The sequence below is a fragment of the Oncorhynchus clarkii genome, chromosome 7 (assembly GCF_045791955.1).
Source record: "Oncorhynchus clarkii lewisi isolate Uvic-CL-2024 chromosome 7, UVic_Ocla_1.0, whole genome shotgun sequence".
Classification (NCBI taxonomy): domain Eukaryota; kingdom Metazoa; phylum Chordata; class Actinopteri; order Salmoniformes; family Salmonidae; genus Oncorhynchus; species Oncorhynchus clarkii.
In genome coordinates this window covers 60,226,299-60,241,588 of record NC_092153.1, presented here as the reverse complement: position 1 = coordinate 60,241,588, position 15,290 = coordinate 60,226,299, and the positions used below count along the sequence as shown (strand labels likewise).

The following is a 15,290-nucleotide window of genomic DNA, read 5'->3' as shown; positions in this document are numbered from 1 at the left end:
GCAAGGAAACACGTGCCGTCATCATTGCTTTGCAAAAAAAGGGCTTCACAGGCAAGGATATTGCTGCCAGTAAGATTGCACCTAAATCAACCATTTATCGGATCATCAAGAACTTCAAGGAGAGCGGTTCAATTGTTGTGAAGAAGGCTTCAGGGCGCCCAAGAAAGTCCAGCAAGCGCCAGGACCGTCTCCTAAAGTTGATTCAGCTGCGGGATCGGGGCACCACCAGTACAGAGCTTTCTCAGGAATGGCAGCAGGCAGGTGTGAGTGCATCTGCACGCACAGTGAGGTGAAGACTTTTAGAGAGTGGCCTGGTGTCAAGAAGCGCAGCAAAGAAGCTACTTCTCTCCAGGAAAAACATCAGGGACAGACTGATATTCTGCAAAAGGTACAGGGATTGGACTGCTGAGGACTGGGGTAAAGTCATTTTCTCTGATGAATCCCCTTTCCGATTGTTTGGGGCATCCAGAAAAAAGCTTGTCCGGAGAAGACAAGGTAAGCGCTACCATCAGTCCTGTGTCATGCCAACAGTAAAGCATCCTGAGACCATTCATGTGTGGGGTTGCTTCTCAGCCAAGGGAGTGGGCTCACTCCCAATTTTGCCTAAGAACACAGACATGAATAAAGAATGGTACCAACACATCTTCCGAGAGCAACTTCTCCCACCCATACAGGAACAGTTTGGTGACGAACAATGCCTTTTCCAGCATGATGGAGCACCTTGCCATAAGGCAAAAGTGATAACTAAGTGGCTCGGGGAACAAAACATCAATATTTTGGGTCCATGGCCAGGAAACTCCCCAAACCTTAATCCCATTGAGAATTTGTGGTCAACCCTCAAGAGGTGGGTAGACAAACAAAACCCCACAAATTCTAACAAACTCCAACTCAAACTCCACTGCCATCAGTCAGGATGGGGCCCAGAAGTTAATTGACAGCATGCTAGGGCGGATTGCAGAGGTATTGAAAAAGAAGGGTCAACACTGCAAATATTGACTCTTTGCATCAACTTCATGTAATTATCAATAAAAGCCTTTGACACTTATGAAATGCTTGTAATTATACTTCAGTATTCCATAGTAACATCTGACAAAAATATCTAAAGACACTGAAGCAGCAAACTTTTTGGAAATTAATATTTGTGTCATTCTCAAAACTTTTGGCCACGACTGAATACAGCTCACTGGCCATTCTTAAACAAGCCTACACCCAAACCTGTGGAATTCAGTTGACCACAGACCATGTATCTGAAGTAGTAGACGCCTCTCACTAGTGCTGTAAAGAGATCTCTATCAGGAAAAAACATACAGTATGTTACGTGTAATTTATTTTATTTTATTTGTCATCCAATGGTTGAAATACATGCATAGTGTAACTTGGTTCTAAGCCTTGCTGACGTTTGTGATGACTTTGGGGTAGATCAATGTAGTGTCACACCACCTATGGTCTGTCTGCGAATGCATCATCGAAGAAGAGAGATTGCATTCATTCCGTTTGGTCATTATTGTTTAATCACTGTCAGTAGCAACACCAGTAGAACTATAGAAGCCCTCATTCTGATAACACTGTCTGGGGGTCATTTTTATACAGTACCTCAGTCATTACGTACGATCAGGTATTGCCTATATTTGGTGACACAGTTGTGTGAGGCTAAGGCCTTCACAAAGAGAACATTTGTGGATAAGATTATTGGTTGTGGAGAAGAGTGAACCTGTTATCATGTGTCTGCCTGAATAATTTTTTTCACCTGACATCACCTGAATAGAAAGGTCCAATCAAAAGTGAATATTAACTAATATTAGTGATATGTGATTGTTTTTTCCTATACAACTTTTCATTTTAGATTTGTTTTTGGCCCATTCAACTCTTGGGCGGACAAAAATAAGTTTTATATTTTTACATGTACATTCTACACACATTTTGCATGCATGGTAACATTCTTCTTGATCAGATAGCCCTTATACATCCTGGTGGTGTGTTGGGTCATTGTCCCGTTGAAAAACAAATGGTAGTTACACAAAGTGCAAACCAGATGGTTTGCTGTGGCAGCCATGCTAGTTAAGTGTGCCTTGAATTCTAAATAAATCACAGACAGTGTCATCAGTAAAGTACCATCACACCACCACCTTCATGCTTCACGGTGAGAACCACACCTGCGGAGATCATCCATTCACCTACTCTGCGTTTCACGAAGAGACGGCGGTTGGAACAAAAATCTCCAAATTGGACTCATCAGACCAAAGGACAGATTCCACCAGTCTAATGTCCATTGCTCATGTTTCTTGGCCCAAGCAAGTCTCTTCTTATTATTGGTGTCCTTTAATAGTGGTTTCTTTGCAGCAATTGGACCATGAAGGCCTGATTCACACAGTCTCCTCTGAACAGTTGATGTTGATGTGTCTTTTACTTGAACTCTGAAGCATTTATTTGGGCTGCAATTTCTGAGGCTGGTAACTCTAATGAACTTATCCTCTGTAGCAGAGGTAACTCTGGTTCTTCCTTTCCTGTGGCGGTCCTCATGAGAGCCAGTTTCATCATATCGCTTGATGGTTTTTGCGACTGCACTTGAAGAAACATTCAAAGTTTTTGAACTTTTCCGCATTGAAGTAAAGTAATGATGGACTCTCATTTCTCTTTGCTTATTTGAGCTGTTCTTACCAAATAGAGCTATCTTCTGTATACCACCCCTACCTTGTCACAACACAACTGATTGACTCAAATGCATTAAGAAGGAAAGAAATTCCACAAATACATTTTTAACAAGGCACACCTGTTAATTGAAATGCATTCCAGGTGACTACCTCATGGAGCTGGTTGAGAGAATGCCAAGAGTTTGCAAAGCTGTCATCAAGGCAAAGGGTGGCTACTTTGAAGAATTCAATATATAAAATATATTTTGATTTAACACTTTGTTGGTTACTACATGATTCCATATGTGTTATTTCACAGTTTTGATGTCTTCACTATTATTCTACAATGTAGAAAACAGTAAAATAAAGAAAAACCCTCGAATGAGTAGGTGTGTCCAAACTTTGGACTGGTACTATATACAGTACCATTCAAAAGTTTGGGGTCACTTAGAAATGTCCTTGTTTTTGAAAGAAAATCATAGTTTTTTGTTCATTTAAAGTAACATCAAATTGATCAGAAGTACAGTGTAGACATTGTTAATGTTGAAAATGCCTATTGTTGCTGGAAACGGCAGATTTATTTTCATGAAATATCGACATAGGCGTACAGAGGCCCATTATCAGCAATGTGTTCCAATGGCACGTTGTGTTAGCTAATCCAAATGGATAATTTTAAAAGGCTAATTGATCATTAGAAAACGCTTTTGCAATTGTTAGCACAGCTGAAAACTGTTGTTCTGATTAAAGAAGCAATAAAAGTGGCCTTCTTTAGACTAGTTAAGGATCTGGAGCATCAGCATTTGTGGGTTCGATTACAGGCTCAAAATGGCCAGAAACAACTAACTTTCTTCTGAAACTCATCAGTCTATTATTGTTCTGGGAAATGAAGGCTATTCCATGTGAGAAATTGCTAAGAAACTGAAGATCTCATACAATGCTGTGTACTACTCCCTTCACAGAACAGCACAAACTGGCCCTAACCAGAATAGAAAAATGATGGGGAGGCCCCGGTGCACAACTGAGCAAGAGGACAAGTACATTAGTGTCTAGAGAAACAGATGCCTCAAGTCCTCAACTGGCAGATTCATTAAATAGTACCCGCAAAACACCAGTCTCAACATCAACAGTGAAGAGGTGACTCCGGGATGCTGGCCTTCTAGGCAGAGTTCCTCTGTCCAGTGTCTGTGTTCTTTTGCCCATCATATAATCTTTTATTTTTATTGGCCAGTCTGAGATATGGCTTTTTCTTTGCAACTCTGCCTAGAAGGCCAGCATCCCCGAGTCGACCTCTTCACTGTTGACGTTGAGACGGGAGTTTCGCAGGTAGTTTTTAATTAAGCTGTCAATTTTCCTACTAAACTTATTTGAATGCACTGACTGTTAAGTCACTCTGGTTAGGAGTGTCTGCTAAATAACAAAAATATGAATGTGAATGCCTGCACAACACCGCCACTCCAGCATGGTGTCCCCCAAACCCACCCATCCAGTCAATCCTCTTGTGACCTCAACCCCATGATGCCCCCATGATTAGTGACCCCATGGTGACCTTTGACCCTGTCTCTCCCCAGGCTGATCAAACACACCAAGCAGCTGCTGGAGGAGAATGAGGAAAGGCTGTGTATCAAAGTCCTGCAGACCCTCCGAGAGATGATGACCAAAGACCGAGGATACGGAGAGAAGGTAAACCACGAGCCACATCACACCTTACATCCAGCTGCAGCCCTGAACATCTAAGAACATCTCTTTCTTTCAATCACAGTTGGATCGATGAACAGTTCTGTCTAGTGTCTAACCTCTTTTTAGGATTGCTTACATTGTAATACTCATCAACCGATGTCTGGGTGTGTTACAGTGCCTTGCAAAAGTATTCGGCCCCCTTGAACTTTGCGACCTTTTGCCACATTTCAGGCTTCAAACATAAAGATATAAAACTGTATTTTTTTTGTGAAGAATCAACAACAAGTGGGACACAATCATGAAGTGGAACGACATTTATTGGATATTTCAAACTTTTTTAACAAATCAAAAACTGAAAAATTGGGCGTGCAAAATTATTCAGCCCCTTTACTTTCAGTGCAGCAAACTCTCTCCAGAAGTTCAGTGAGGATCTCTGAATGATCCAATGTTGACCTAAATGACTAATGATGATAAATACAATCCACCTGTGTGTAATCAAGTCTCCGTATAAATGCACCTGCACTGTGATAGTCTCAGAGGTCCGTTAAAAGCGCAGAGAGCATCATGAAGAACAAGGAACACACCAGGCAGGTCCGAGATACTGTTGTGAAGAAGTTTAAAGCCGGATTTGGATACAAAAAGATTTCCCAAGCTTGAAACATCCCAAGGAGCACTGTGCAAGCGATAATATTGAAATGGAAGGAGTATCAGACCACTGCAAATCTACCAAGACCTGGCCATCCCTCTAAACTTTCAGCTCATACAAGGAGAAGACTGATCAGAGATGCAGCCAAGAGGCCCATGATCACTCTGGATGAACTGCAGAGATCTACAGCTGAGGTGGGAGACTCTGTCCATAGGACAACAATCAGTCGTATATTGCACAAATCTGGCCTTTATGGAAGAGTGGCAAGAAAGCCATTTCTTAAAGATATCCATAAAAAGTGTTGTTTAAAGTTTGCCACAAGCCACCTGGGAGACACACCAAACATGTGGAAGAAGGTGCTCTGGTCAGATGAAACTAAAATTGAACTTTTTTGGCAACAATGCAAAACGTTATGTTTGGCGTAAAAGCAACACAGCTGAACACACCATCCCCACTGTCAAACATGGTGGTGGCAGCATCATGGTTTGGGCCTGCTTTTCTTCAGCAGGGACAGGGAAGATGGTTAAAATTGATGGGAAGATGGATGGAGCCAAATACAGGACCATTCTGGAAGAAAACCTGATGGAGTCTGCAAAAGACCTGAGACTGGGACGGAGATTTGTCTTCCAACAAGACAATGATCCAAAACATAAAGCAAAATCTACAATGGAATGGTTCAAAAATAAACATATCCAGGTGTTAGAATGGCCAAGTCAACGTCCAGACCTGAATCCAATCGAGAATCTGTGGAAAGAACTGAAAACTGCTGTTCACAAATGCTCTCCATCCAACCTCACTGAGCTCAAGCTGTTTTGCAAGGAGGAATGGGAAAAAATGTCAGTCTCTCGATGTGCAAAACTGATAGAGACATACCCCAAGCGACTTACAGCTGTAATCGCAGCAAAAGGTGGCGCTACAAAGTATTAACTTAAGGGGGCTGAATAATTTTGCACGCCCTGTTTTTCAGTTTTTGATTTGTTAAAAAAGTTTGAAATATCCAATAAATGTCGTTCCACTTCATGATTGTGTCCCACTTGTTGTTGATTCTTCACAAAAAAAATACAGTTTTATATCTTTATGTTTGAAGCCTGAAATGTGGCAAAAGGTCGCAAAGTTCAAGGGGGCCGAGTACTTTCGCAAGGCACTGTATATTTATTCTGATGTGATATGGAATTATATGTGTCGATGTAATGAACACACACACACACAGCTTGGCCAAGCTAGACTGACCTCATGCATACGCCAAGTCAACAGCCTAGATTTACATTTTTATTACTTCTAAACAAAATAACTTTTTTGGTTTCTCATACGCTTACAATTATGTTTGTTTTGATTCTTGCTTGAATAGTCGCTAAGATTATATTGCGTTATGTAAAATAAATATTTTGGATGCAGCAGTGGCTGTTGGCTAGAATGCTATCGCTAATTGATATAGGCTGTGCAAGCCAAGCGCCACCACTATGATCAGTAGCACTGTCAAAGCTGCTGTAAAAAATGTGTTTACAATACTGCTTTGGTAATAAGGCCTTATTTCTTTGACCGAATGGATTACGTCTGTGTGAGGATCAAATGAGCAGGATCAAAAATGTTAGATGCAGATGTTATTAGCACTTCTGGGGTAGCTAGCTAACTTAAGCTGGATTACCTAGTTAGCACCAATGCCTGAAAAAGCCTGAAAACAATGACCAGCAGAAACTGCAGTTATTTTCAATAATAGCTAGGCAGCCACTTGTGTTCCCATTGAAATCAAATTTCAGTTCATGAAAATAACTAGCGCTAGCTATTTGTACATCCCTTTCAATCCCCCTAGAGTCGTTAGACACACCGGTGTGTCAGTCTAAGTTGCATAACAAAATAATTTTAAAATAACATCCGCCGATGTTGCACTTCCGCATCTGCAGTGAAAGGTGGCAGAGCTAGAGCTGTGTTTGTCAGACCATTAGACATCCCGAAAATAGGTTTTCGGTCTGTAGCGTCCGAACGGTTTGACTGAACACGATGGTGTTGTCCGTTTTTCTCTTTGACCCATACAAGTGTCAGGAGACTCGTCTAAAGTCAGCACAGTCGATGTGCCAATTTCTGTTTAGTGGTGTCCGAACCGTTTGGGCTACAAACTAATGGGACCCCGCTGTGGAAAGGGGAGATTCTCACGATGGTGTTCTCCATTTTGCTATACGACCCCCACAAGTGTCACGGGATTCGTCTGAAGGTACCCGGTACTGGTATAAAAATAAATTGAAGTAATGAAGGTAGTTTTGTGCCTACCCCAAAAAAGGGGTTAAATATGTATTAAAGAATATATACAGAACCAGTCAAAAGTTTGGACACCTACTCATTCAAGGGTTTTATCTTTACTATTTTTTACGTTGTAGAATAATAGTGAAGACATCAACACTATGAAATAACACATATAGAATCATGTAGTAAAAGTGTTAAGCAAATCAAAATATATTTTATATTTCAGATTCTTCACTGTAGCCACCCTTTGCCTTGATGACAGCTTTGCACACTCTTGGCATTCTCTCAACCAGCTTCATGAGGTAGCCACCTGGAATGCATTTCAATTAACAGGTGTGCCTTGTTAAAAGTTAAATAGTGAAATTTCTTTCCTTAACCTTTCTAGGACTGGGGTTCCCACTAGCGGAAAGATATACATGGAACTTTAGATAAACTTCTCCTTAATGCAACCGCTGTGTCAGATTTTTTAAAAACTTTACGAAGAAAGCAAACCATGCAATAATCTGAGTACAGCCTTTAGACAACAAAGCAGCCAAAAAGATACCCACCATATTGGGTAGTCAACATTACTCAGAAATAGCATTTTAAATATTCATTTACCTTTGATCTTCATCAGAATGCACTCCCAGGAATCCCAGTTCCACCATAAATGTTTGATTTGTTCGATAATGTCCATCAGTTATGTCCAACTATCTTCTTTTGTTAGGGCGTTTGGTAAACAAATCCATAAGCGCGTTCAGGTCGCGCCAAACTTTGGACGAAAAGTTCAAAAAGTTCCGTTACAGCCCGTAGAAACATGCCAAACTAAGTATGGAGTAAGTCTTTAGGATGTTTTTAACATAAAACTTCATTAATTTTCCAACCGGACAATTCCTTTGTCTGTACAAATGAAGTGGAGCGTAGCTACCTTTCACGTGAGTGCGCCAGACCGAGGCTGTGGCACTCTGCCAGACCACTCACTCAAAGAGCCATTATGAGCCCCTCCTTTAGAGTAGAATCCTCAAAACAGGTTCTAAATACTGTTGACATCTAGTGGAAGCCTTGGAAAATGAAACATAACTAATATCACCCTGTATCTTCAATGGGGGCTGAGTTGAAAAACTACAAACCTCAGATTTCCCACTTCCTAGTTGGATTTTTTCTCAGGTTTTTGCCTGCCATATGAGTTCTGTTATACTCACAGACATCATTCAAATAGATGTAGAAACTTCAGAGTGTTTTCTATTCAATACTATAAATAATATGCATATATTAGCATCTGGAACAGACTAGGAGGCAGTTCACTCTGGGCACGCTAATCATCCAAAAGTGAAAATGCTGCCCCCTATCCCAAAAAGGTTAATGCGTTTGAGCCAATCAGTTGTGTTGTAACAAAGTAGGGGTGTTATACAGAAGATGGCCCTATTTGGTTAAAGACCAAGTCCATATTATGTCAAGAACAGCTCAAATAAACAGAGAATCATTACTTTAAGACATGAAGGTTAGTCAATCCGGAAAATTTCAAGAACTTTGAAAGTTTCTTCAAGTGCAGTTACAAAAATCATCAAGCGCTATGATGAAACTGGCTCTCATGAGGACCGCCACAGGAAAGGAAGACCCAGAGTTACCTCTGCTGCAGAGAATAAGTTCATTAGAGTTAACTGCACCTCCGATTGCAGCCCAAATAAAAAGTAACAGACACATCTCAACATCAACTGTTCACAGGAGATTGCGTGAATAAGGCCTTCATGTTCGAATTGCTACAAAGAAACCACTACTAAAGGACACCAATAAGAAGAGGAGACTTGCTTGGGCCAAGAAATACGAGCAATGGACATTAGACCGGTTGAAATCTGTGAGACGCAGAGTAGGTGAACGAATTATCTCCACATGTGTGGTTCCCACCGTGAAGCATGGAGGAGGAGGTGTGATGGTGTGGGGGTGCCTTGCTGGTGATAATGTCAGTGATTTATTTAGAATTCAAGGCACACTTAACCAGCATGGCTACCACAGCATTCTGCAGTGATATCCCATCTGGTTTGCGCTTAGTCCCACTATCATTTGTTTTTCAACAGGACAATGACCCAACAGACCTCCAGGCTGTGTAAGGGCTATTTGACCAAGGAGAGTGATGGAGTGCTGCGTCAGATGACCTGGCCTCCACAATCACCCGACCTCAACCCAATTGAGATGGTTTGGGATAAGTTGGACCACAGAGTGAAGACAAAGCTGCCAACAAGTGCTCAGCATATGTAGGAACTGTTGGAAAAGCATTCCAGATGAAGCTGGTTGAGGGAATGCCAAGAGTGTGCAGAGCTGTCATCAAGGCAAAGTGGCTACTTTGAAGAATCTAAAATATATTTTGATTTGTTAAACACTTTTTTGGTTACTACATGATTCCATGTGTGTTATTTCATAGTTGTGATGTCTTCACTATTATTCTACAATGTAGAAAATAGTGAAAATAAAGATAAACCCTTGAATGAGTAGGTGTGTCCAAACTTTTGACTGGTACTGTCTATATATATATATATATATATATATATATATATATATATATATATATATTTCCTGAGTATAATTCCTAGATTTAGGACACTTTAAAACCTTGTTTTTTGTGATACATTTTTTGACTCTCCTTTTTGCCTTTTATGACTGTTATTCAATGCGTGTATATGGGCTTTAGTAGTAACGGATAAAATCAATATTTTATCAAAACATTTATTTTATACCTAAAGAGGTCCAAAAAATCATCCATAGTATGACCATCTTGAAACAATTCCATATGTCCGCTTAGCACCAGAATCATACCATATGTATCAGTGAATCGCTGTGACATATGAAATAGGAGTGATTAGTGTAATCAATGTGTAATAACTGTGTAAAAAAGTAATGAAAGTGTTAAGTGAATTGCAGTCCTATCAAGGTCCACAAGCTTATTTGACTCGTCAAGTAGTATTCTTTTTCAAATGAATTTAACCCTTATTTTACCAGGTAAGTTGACAGAACACATTCTAATTCACAGCAACGACCTGGGGAATAGTTACAGGGAAGCTGGTGATGATTAGATGACCGTGATGGGATGAGGGCCTCTACTCTTACAATAAGTGCCATGAGATCTTTTGTGACCACAGAGAGTCAAGACACCTGTTTAATGTCCCATCCGAAAGGCAGCACCCTACACAGGGCAATGTCCCCAATCACTGCCCTGGGGCATTGGGATATTTTTTTTAGACCAGAGGAAAGGGTGTCTTTTCTAAAGTATTACATGTTTGATAAGATACACATGACATGAGTGCTTTGAAGACCGTTTTTATCGGTTGTCTGAATAAAGTTGATATATGTTCCCTTATGTTGTGGTGTTCACAATGGTACAGCAGCAGCCTGTATCCTCCCTATACTAACCAATCTAACCCTCCTCTCTTCTCTTTCAGCTCAGATCCTTTAATGATGAGATGGATATGCCAGAGGTTGTTCCTCTTTTTCTTCTACTTCTTGCTCCCTCTTTCACTTGTTCTGTCAATGTGCCTGTGGTCTGTGGTTGTGTCTGTATGTGGTGGTGATACGTGTCTGTAGGTAGTACGTCTGGGCTTGTAGTGGTAGTTCTGGTTTGCTTTCCCTCTCACCCTCCCATTCAGTAAGTAAAGCTAAGTGTGTGTGTGTGCATTACCCAATAGTGTTATGCTGTTCCAGTGTCCCATGCTGGTAGGGCAGGCTGTCAGTGTGTTTGGACATACCCAGTCTCTCTAAGGCCCCTTTGATGGCGGTGGAGGCCACAAGAAATCTGAACTTATCATGAGGGTCCTCAGTTGCTCACAAGTTTGTGTACCCACATGCAATTTGTGCAATTATACACATTTTAGAGAACACGTTGCAGTTTTAAAGCAAGTTTGCGGCAATTCTACACATTTTTCCATGGGGCAGAGAGAATATTTTGCAATATTATAACACATTTTATGCATTTATACTAATTTCCTGCAATTCTACACATTTTGCCATAGGGTAGAGAGAAATGTTTGCAGTTTTTAATGTGATATCTGAGTGAGACTGACTAACAAAACCAACGGAGGGGCCCTTTTAATTCCCCCCCCCGCCCTTTTAATTCAACCATGAATACTAATTTTAGGTAAATGTTTTGCTGACATGGGCTGATTGAGTGACTATCAGTGACTGACATAATAGAAAAAATGTTGGTGCACCTTGTGTGTTCTACTATTCTAACTCACCACAGTAGGTTGAGTTGTTTTAATGTATTTTTTATAGGGCCTTCAAAAGGGCTGTGGAATGTGTGTACATGGTTCATTTAGGAACGTCCCTCCCTATTTCCCCAGAAGGATGAAGCGAGCTTTCAGGAGGAGCTTTAGTCAATGATATTGCAGCAGGACCAGGAGTATTTCCTAGTCAGGAAGAACTGCAGGGAAATGTTGTTTTACAGGATCAGCATAGTAGTACGGCTCTCCTGGAGCAAATTAGAGTTAAGTGCCTTGTTCAAGGACACAATTCAACAGATCTTTCACCTTGACTACTCGGGTATTTGAACCAGCAACCTTTCAGGTACTGGCCCAACGCTCTAACCGCTAGGCTACCTGCTGTCATAAGAGGAGAGTTTAGTATAACTTCTGATACTGTCTGTTTGACCTATAACATGAATTTTGGACCAGTAATGTTGGCTTCTCATGTGTGTGCCATTTATTTACCTTCTCTTCTTTTCGCAATTTCCTGATTTTAAGTTTTCCTTAATCTCCATTATCTACCTTTTCAGTGTCTTCCTCATTCTACGTGAGGTCTGGGCTTTCCGCAGGATGTCAGTAGGGGGCACTGTGACGGTATATCTAGGACTAGGAAGGTGTGCGGCTGTGTCCTAGTTTTCCCTGCCTGCAAGTTGCACGATTCCTGGGCCGCTGCCAGCTCTGGGGCGATGGTTACATAACGACCGGGCTGGCTTTTTTTATTTTTCCTGGAACTCAGCCTGCCTCTATCTCCCTTTACCTGGAACCCAGCCTGCATCTCTCTCTATACCTCTCCCTGCCTATCTAAACCTCTCGCCCTGCCGCTCTCTCCCTCTCCCTGGAACCCAGCCTGCATCTCTCTCCCTGCCTCTCTCTCCCTGGAACCCAGCCTGCATCTCTCTCTCTCTACCTCTCTCCCCTCCACTGATGTGTGACCTTCAGAAGTAATAGCCAATAAAAGTGCGGAGGAGTTGTTGTCCCAGAGACACTGGCTTTGCCTTTGCAGAAGGGGGCTATAGGGGGTACAGGGTCGGATGGTACAGGGTCTGGGGCTATAGGGTGTACAGGTTCTGAGCTATAGGGCGTACAGGGTCGGGGATACAGGGTCGGGGATATAGGGCGTACAGGGTCGGGGATATAGGGCGTACAGGGTCCGGGGTACAGGGTCTGGGGCTATAGGGCGTACAGGGTCGGGGATACAGGGTCGGGGATATAGGGCGTACAAGGTCGGGGATATAGGGCGTACAGGGTCCGGGGTACAGGGTCTGGGGCTATAGGGCGTACAGGGTCGGGGGTACAGGGTCGGGGATATAGGGCGTACAGGGTTGGTGTATATAGGGCGTACAGGGTCGGGGATATAGGGCGTACATGGTCGGGGATATAGGGCGTACATGGTCGGGGATATAGGGCGTACAGGGTCGGGGATATAGGGCGTACAGTGTTGGGGATATAGGGCGTACAGGGTCGGGGGCTATAGGGGGTACAGGGTCGGGGCTATAGGGGGTACAGGGTCGGGGCTATAGGGGGTACAGGGTCGGGGGCTATAGGGGGTACAGGGTCGGGGGCTATAGGGCGTACAGGGTCGGGGCTAAAGGGGGTACAGGGTCGGGGGCTATAGGGGGTACAGGGTCGGGGGCAATAGGGCGTACAGGGTCGGAGGCTATAGGGGGTGCAGGGTCGGAGGCTAAGCGGTTACAAGGTCAGAGGGTATAGGGGGGTACAGGGTCGGGGGCAATAGGGCGTACAGGGTTGGAGGCTATAGGGGGTGCAGGGTCGGAGGCTAAGCGGTTACAAGGTCAGAGGGTATAGGGGGGTACAGGGTCGGGGGCTATAGGGCGTACAGGGTCGGGGACTATAGGGCGTACAGGGTCGGGGGCTATAGGGCGTACAGGGTCGGAGGCTATAGGGCGTACAGGGTCAGGGGCTATAGGGCGTACAGGGTCGGAGGCTATAGGGGGTGCAGGGTCGGAGGCTAAGCGGTTACAAGGTCAGAGGGTATAGGGGGGTACAGGGTCGGGGTGGGGGGTATACAGTACAGCTATCTACAGCCTTCCCTATCCACACCTGTTAAGTGCCCCTCCCTCCCTTCTTGCCGCCAGCTCTGATGTAATAACAAGGCAGTATTGAGGAAAGCAAGCCAGACAACCTCGCCCACTCTACCTTCTCTAGCCAACGTTTCTCCCTCTTTCTCCCTGATTCCTCCTCTCTCTCCTTCCTTTTTCCCTTCCATCTCTTAGCTCCTTTCAAATGTCATTCACAACACCTTTCTCTCTTTCCATTGTCTCTTTCCCCTTTTCTCCTTTCCTCTTTTCTCCTTTCCTCTTTTCTCCTTTCCTCTCTCACACATACAGTCCTGCAGACACTCACACTGTGTCTGTAGGCTACGTGGAGTCAGTTTTTTTCTGTGGCGTTGTAGTGTGTTGGAGGTGATCCTCACACCGGCTGGGATTCTTTAAAATGTATTTTATTTCACCTTTATTTAACCAGGTAAGCTAGCTGAGAACAAGTTCTCATTTACAACTGCGACCTGGCCAAGATAAAGCAAAGCAGTGCGACACAAACGACACAGAGTTACACATGGAATAAACAAGCGTACAGTCAATTACAATAGAAAAAAGTGCTTGTGGCTCCTCTCCTTTCACCCTCTACTCCTGTGAAAGTGGATCTCCTCGGCACCACTGAGGCAGAGCAGGAGAATGTGAAACATGTACTGTTTGTTACTTTATGCGCTGCGCTCAAATATGTTTGTAGTACTCCTCAATTCTGTTCCAACTAACAGGGGTGATCAGTTTTGTTCCAGCCCAGCACTAACTACAGACAACTGATAAAATAATGAAAACACTTGAGTAAATGAGGGATAAAAGTATATTGAAGCAGGTGCTTCCACACAGGTGTGTTTCCTGAGTACCTGAGCAATTACCATCCTATCATGCTTATTGTCATGTCTAAAGATGCCCAGTTGCCCATTATTTTGGCTACCATGGCTAGAAGAAGAGATCTCAGTGAATTTGAAAGAGGGTTAAAAGGGTGTCTGTGTGTCTGTTACCAGATCTCAACCCAATTGAATGCTAATGGGAGATTCTGGAGCGGTGCCTGAGACAGTGTTTTCTACCACCATCAAAAAAACACAAAATTATGGAATTTCTGGTGGAAGAATGGTGTCGCATCCCTCCAATAGAGTTCCAGACACTTGTAGAATCTATGTCAAGGTGCATTGAAGCTGTGCTGGCGTCTCATGGTGCCCAACGCCCTATTAAGACACTTTATGTTGTTTTCCTTTATTTTGGCAGTTACCTGTATCTCGATTCAACACATCAAGGGCTTCAATATTGATTGATGTTGGTTAGGTGAAGACGAATGTTTGTCAGTGTTAGGCTAGAACCCTGTGGGTTGACTGGGTTCCCCAGAACCAGGATAGGAAACCACGCGTGTCCACTTCAGTGATTGACGGTTGAATAAGGTATTTCATAATGTACCGTATGGACCAACCTTAGCTTGGCAACTGATAGGTGAGGCCGTGACTGCAGAGTACACACACATTCACATCGTCCTCCGCCTGAGCTGGGGCCTGTGTTGCCTCACTCAGCTTGTTATGTAAGGTAGTGGAGTTGGCTCCACTGCAGATTGCCAGGTCTTGCCTTAACACCTGGGCCCAGGATTTAAAGAGGAAGGCAAATCAGTTAGAGAGACTGGGCTCTGTTCAGAAGAGTCTAACATCACAGGGCAGTCCGATACAAATGGTGTACAGCAGATCTGATACTCATGTAGAATAGGGAATTGTATCAGCTCTATACATTACATATGCATCTGCCACGTTCTGAATTATTATTTTACCTTACTAAATAGGTCCCCATATGGTTAACCAAGTATGAAGGTAGTTCCAGACCAGCC

The 15,290-nt window shown here is 43.1% G+C and overlaps 1 protein-coding gene across 3 annotated transcripts in view; it reads left to right on the top strand.

Annotated features, from left to right (window-relative positions):
• LOC139413576 (inositol 1,4,5-trisphosphate-gated calcium channel ITPR1-like) overlaps positions 1–15,290 on the top strand; it is a 167,245-nt gene that overhangs the window by 78,218 nt on the left and 73,737 nt on the right. For 2 of the 3 annotated variants that reach the window (XM_071161094.1, XM_071161093.1), the window contains exon 38: positions 4,199–4,310. In XM_071161094.1, coding sequence (XP_071017195.1) covers positions 4,199–4,310 — 112 coding nt within the window. Of the gene's footprint in view, positions 1–4,198; positions 4,311–10,604; positions 10,641–15,290 lie in introns of all 3 variants that reach the window. The other variant, XM_071161095.1, reaches the window with a different exon arrangement.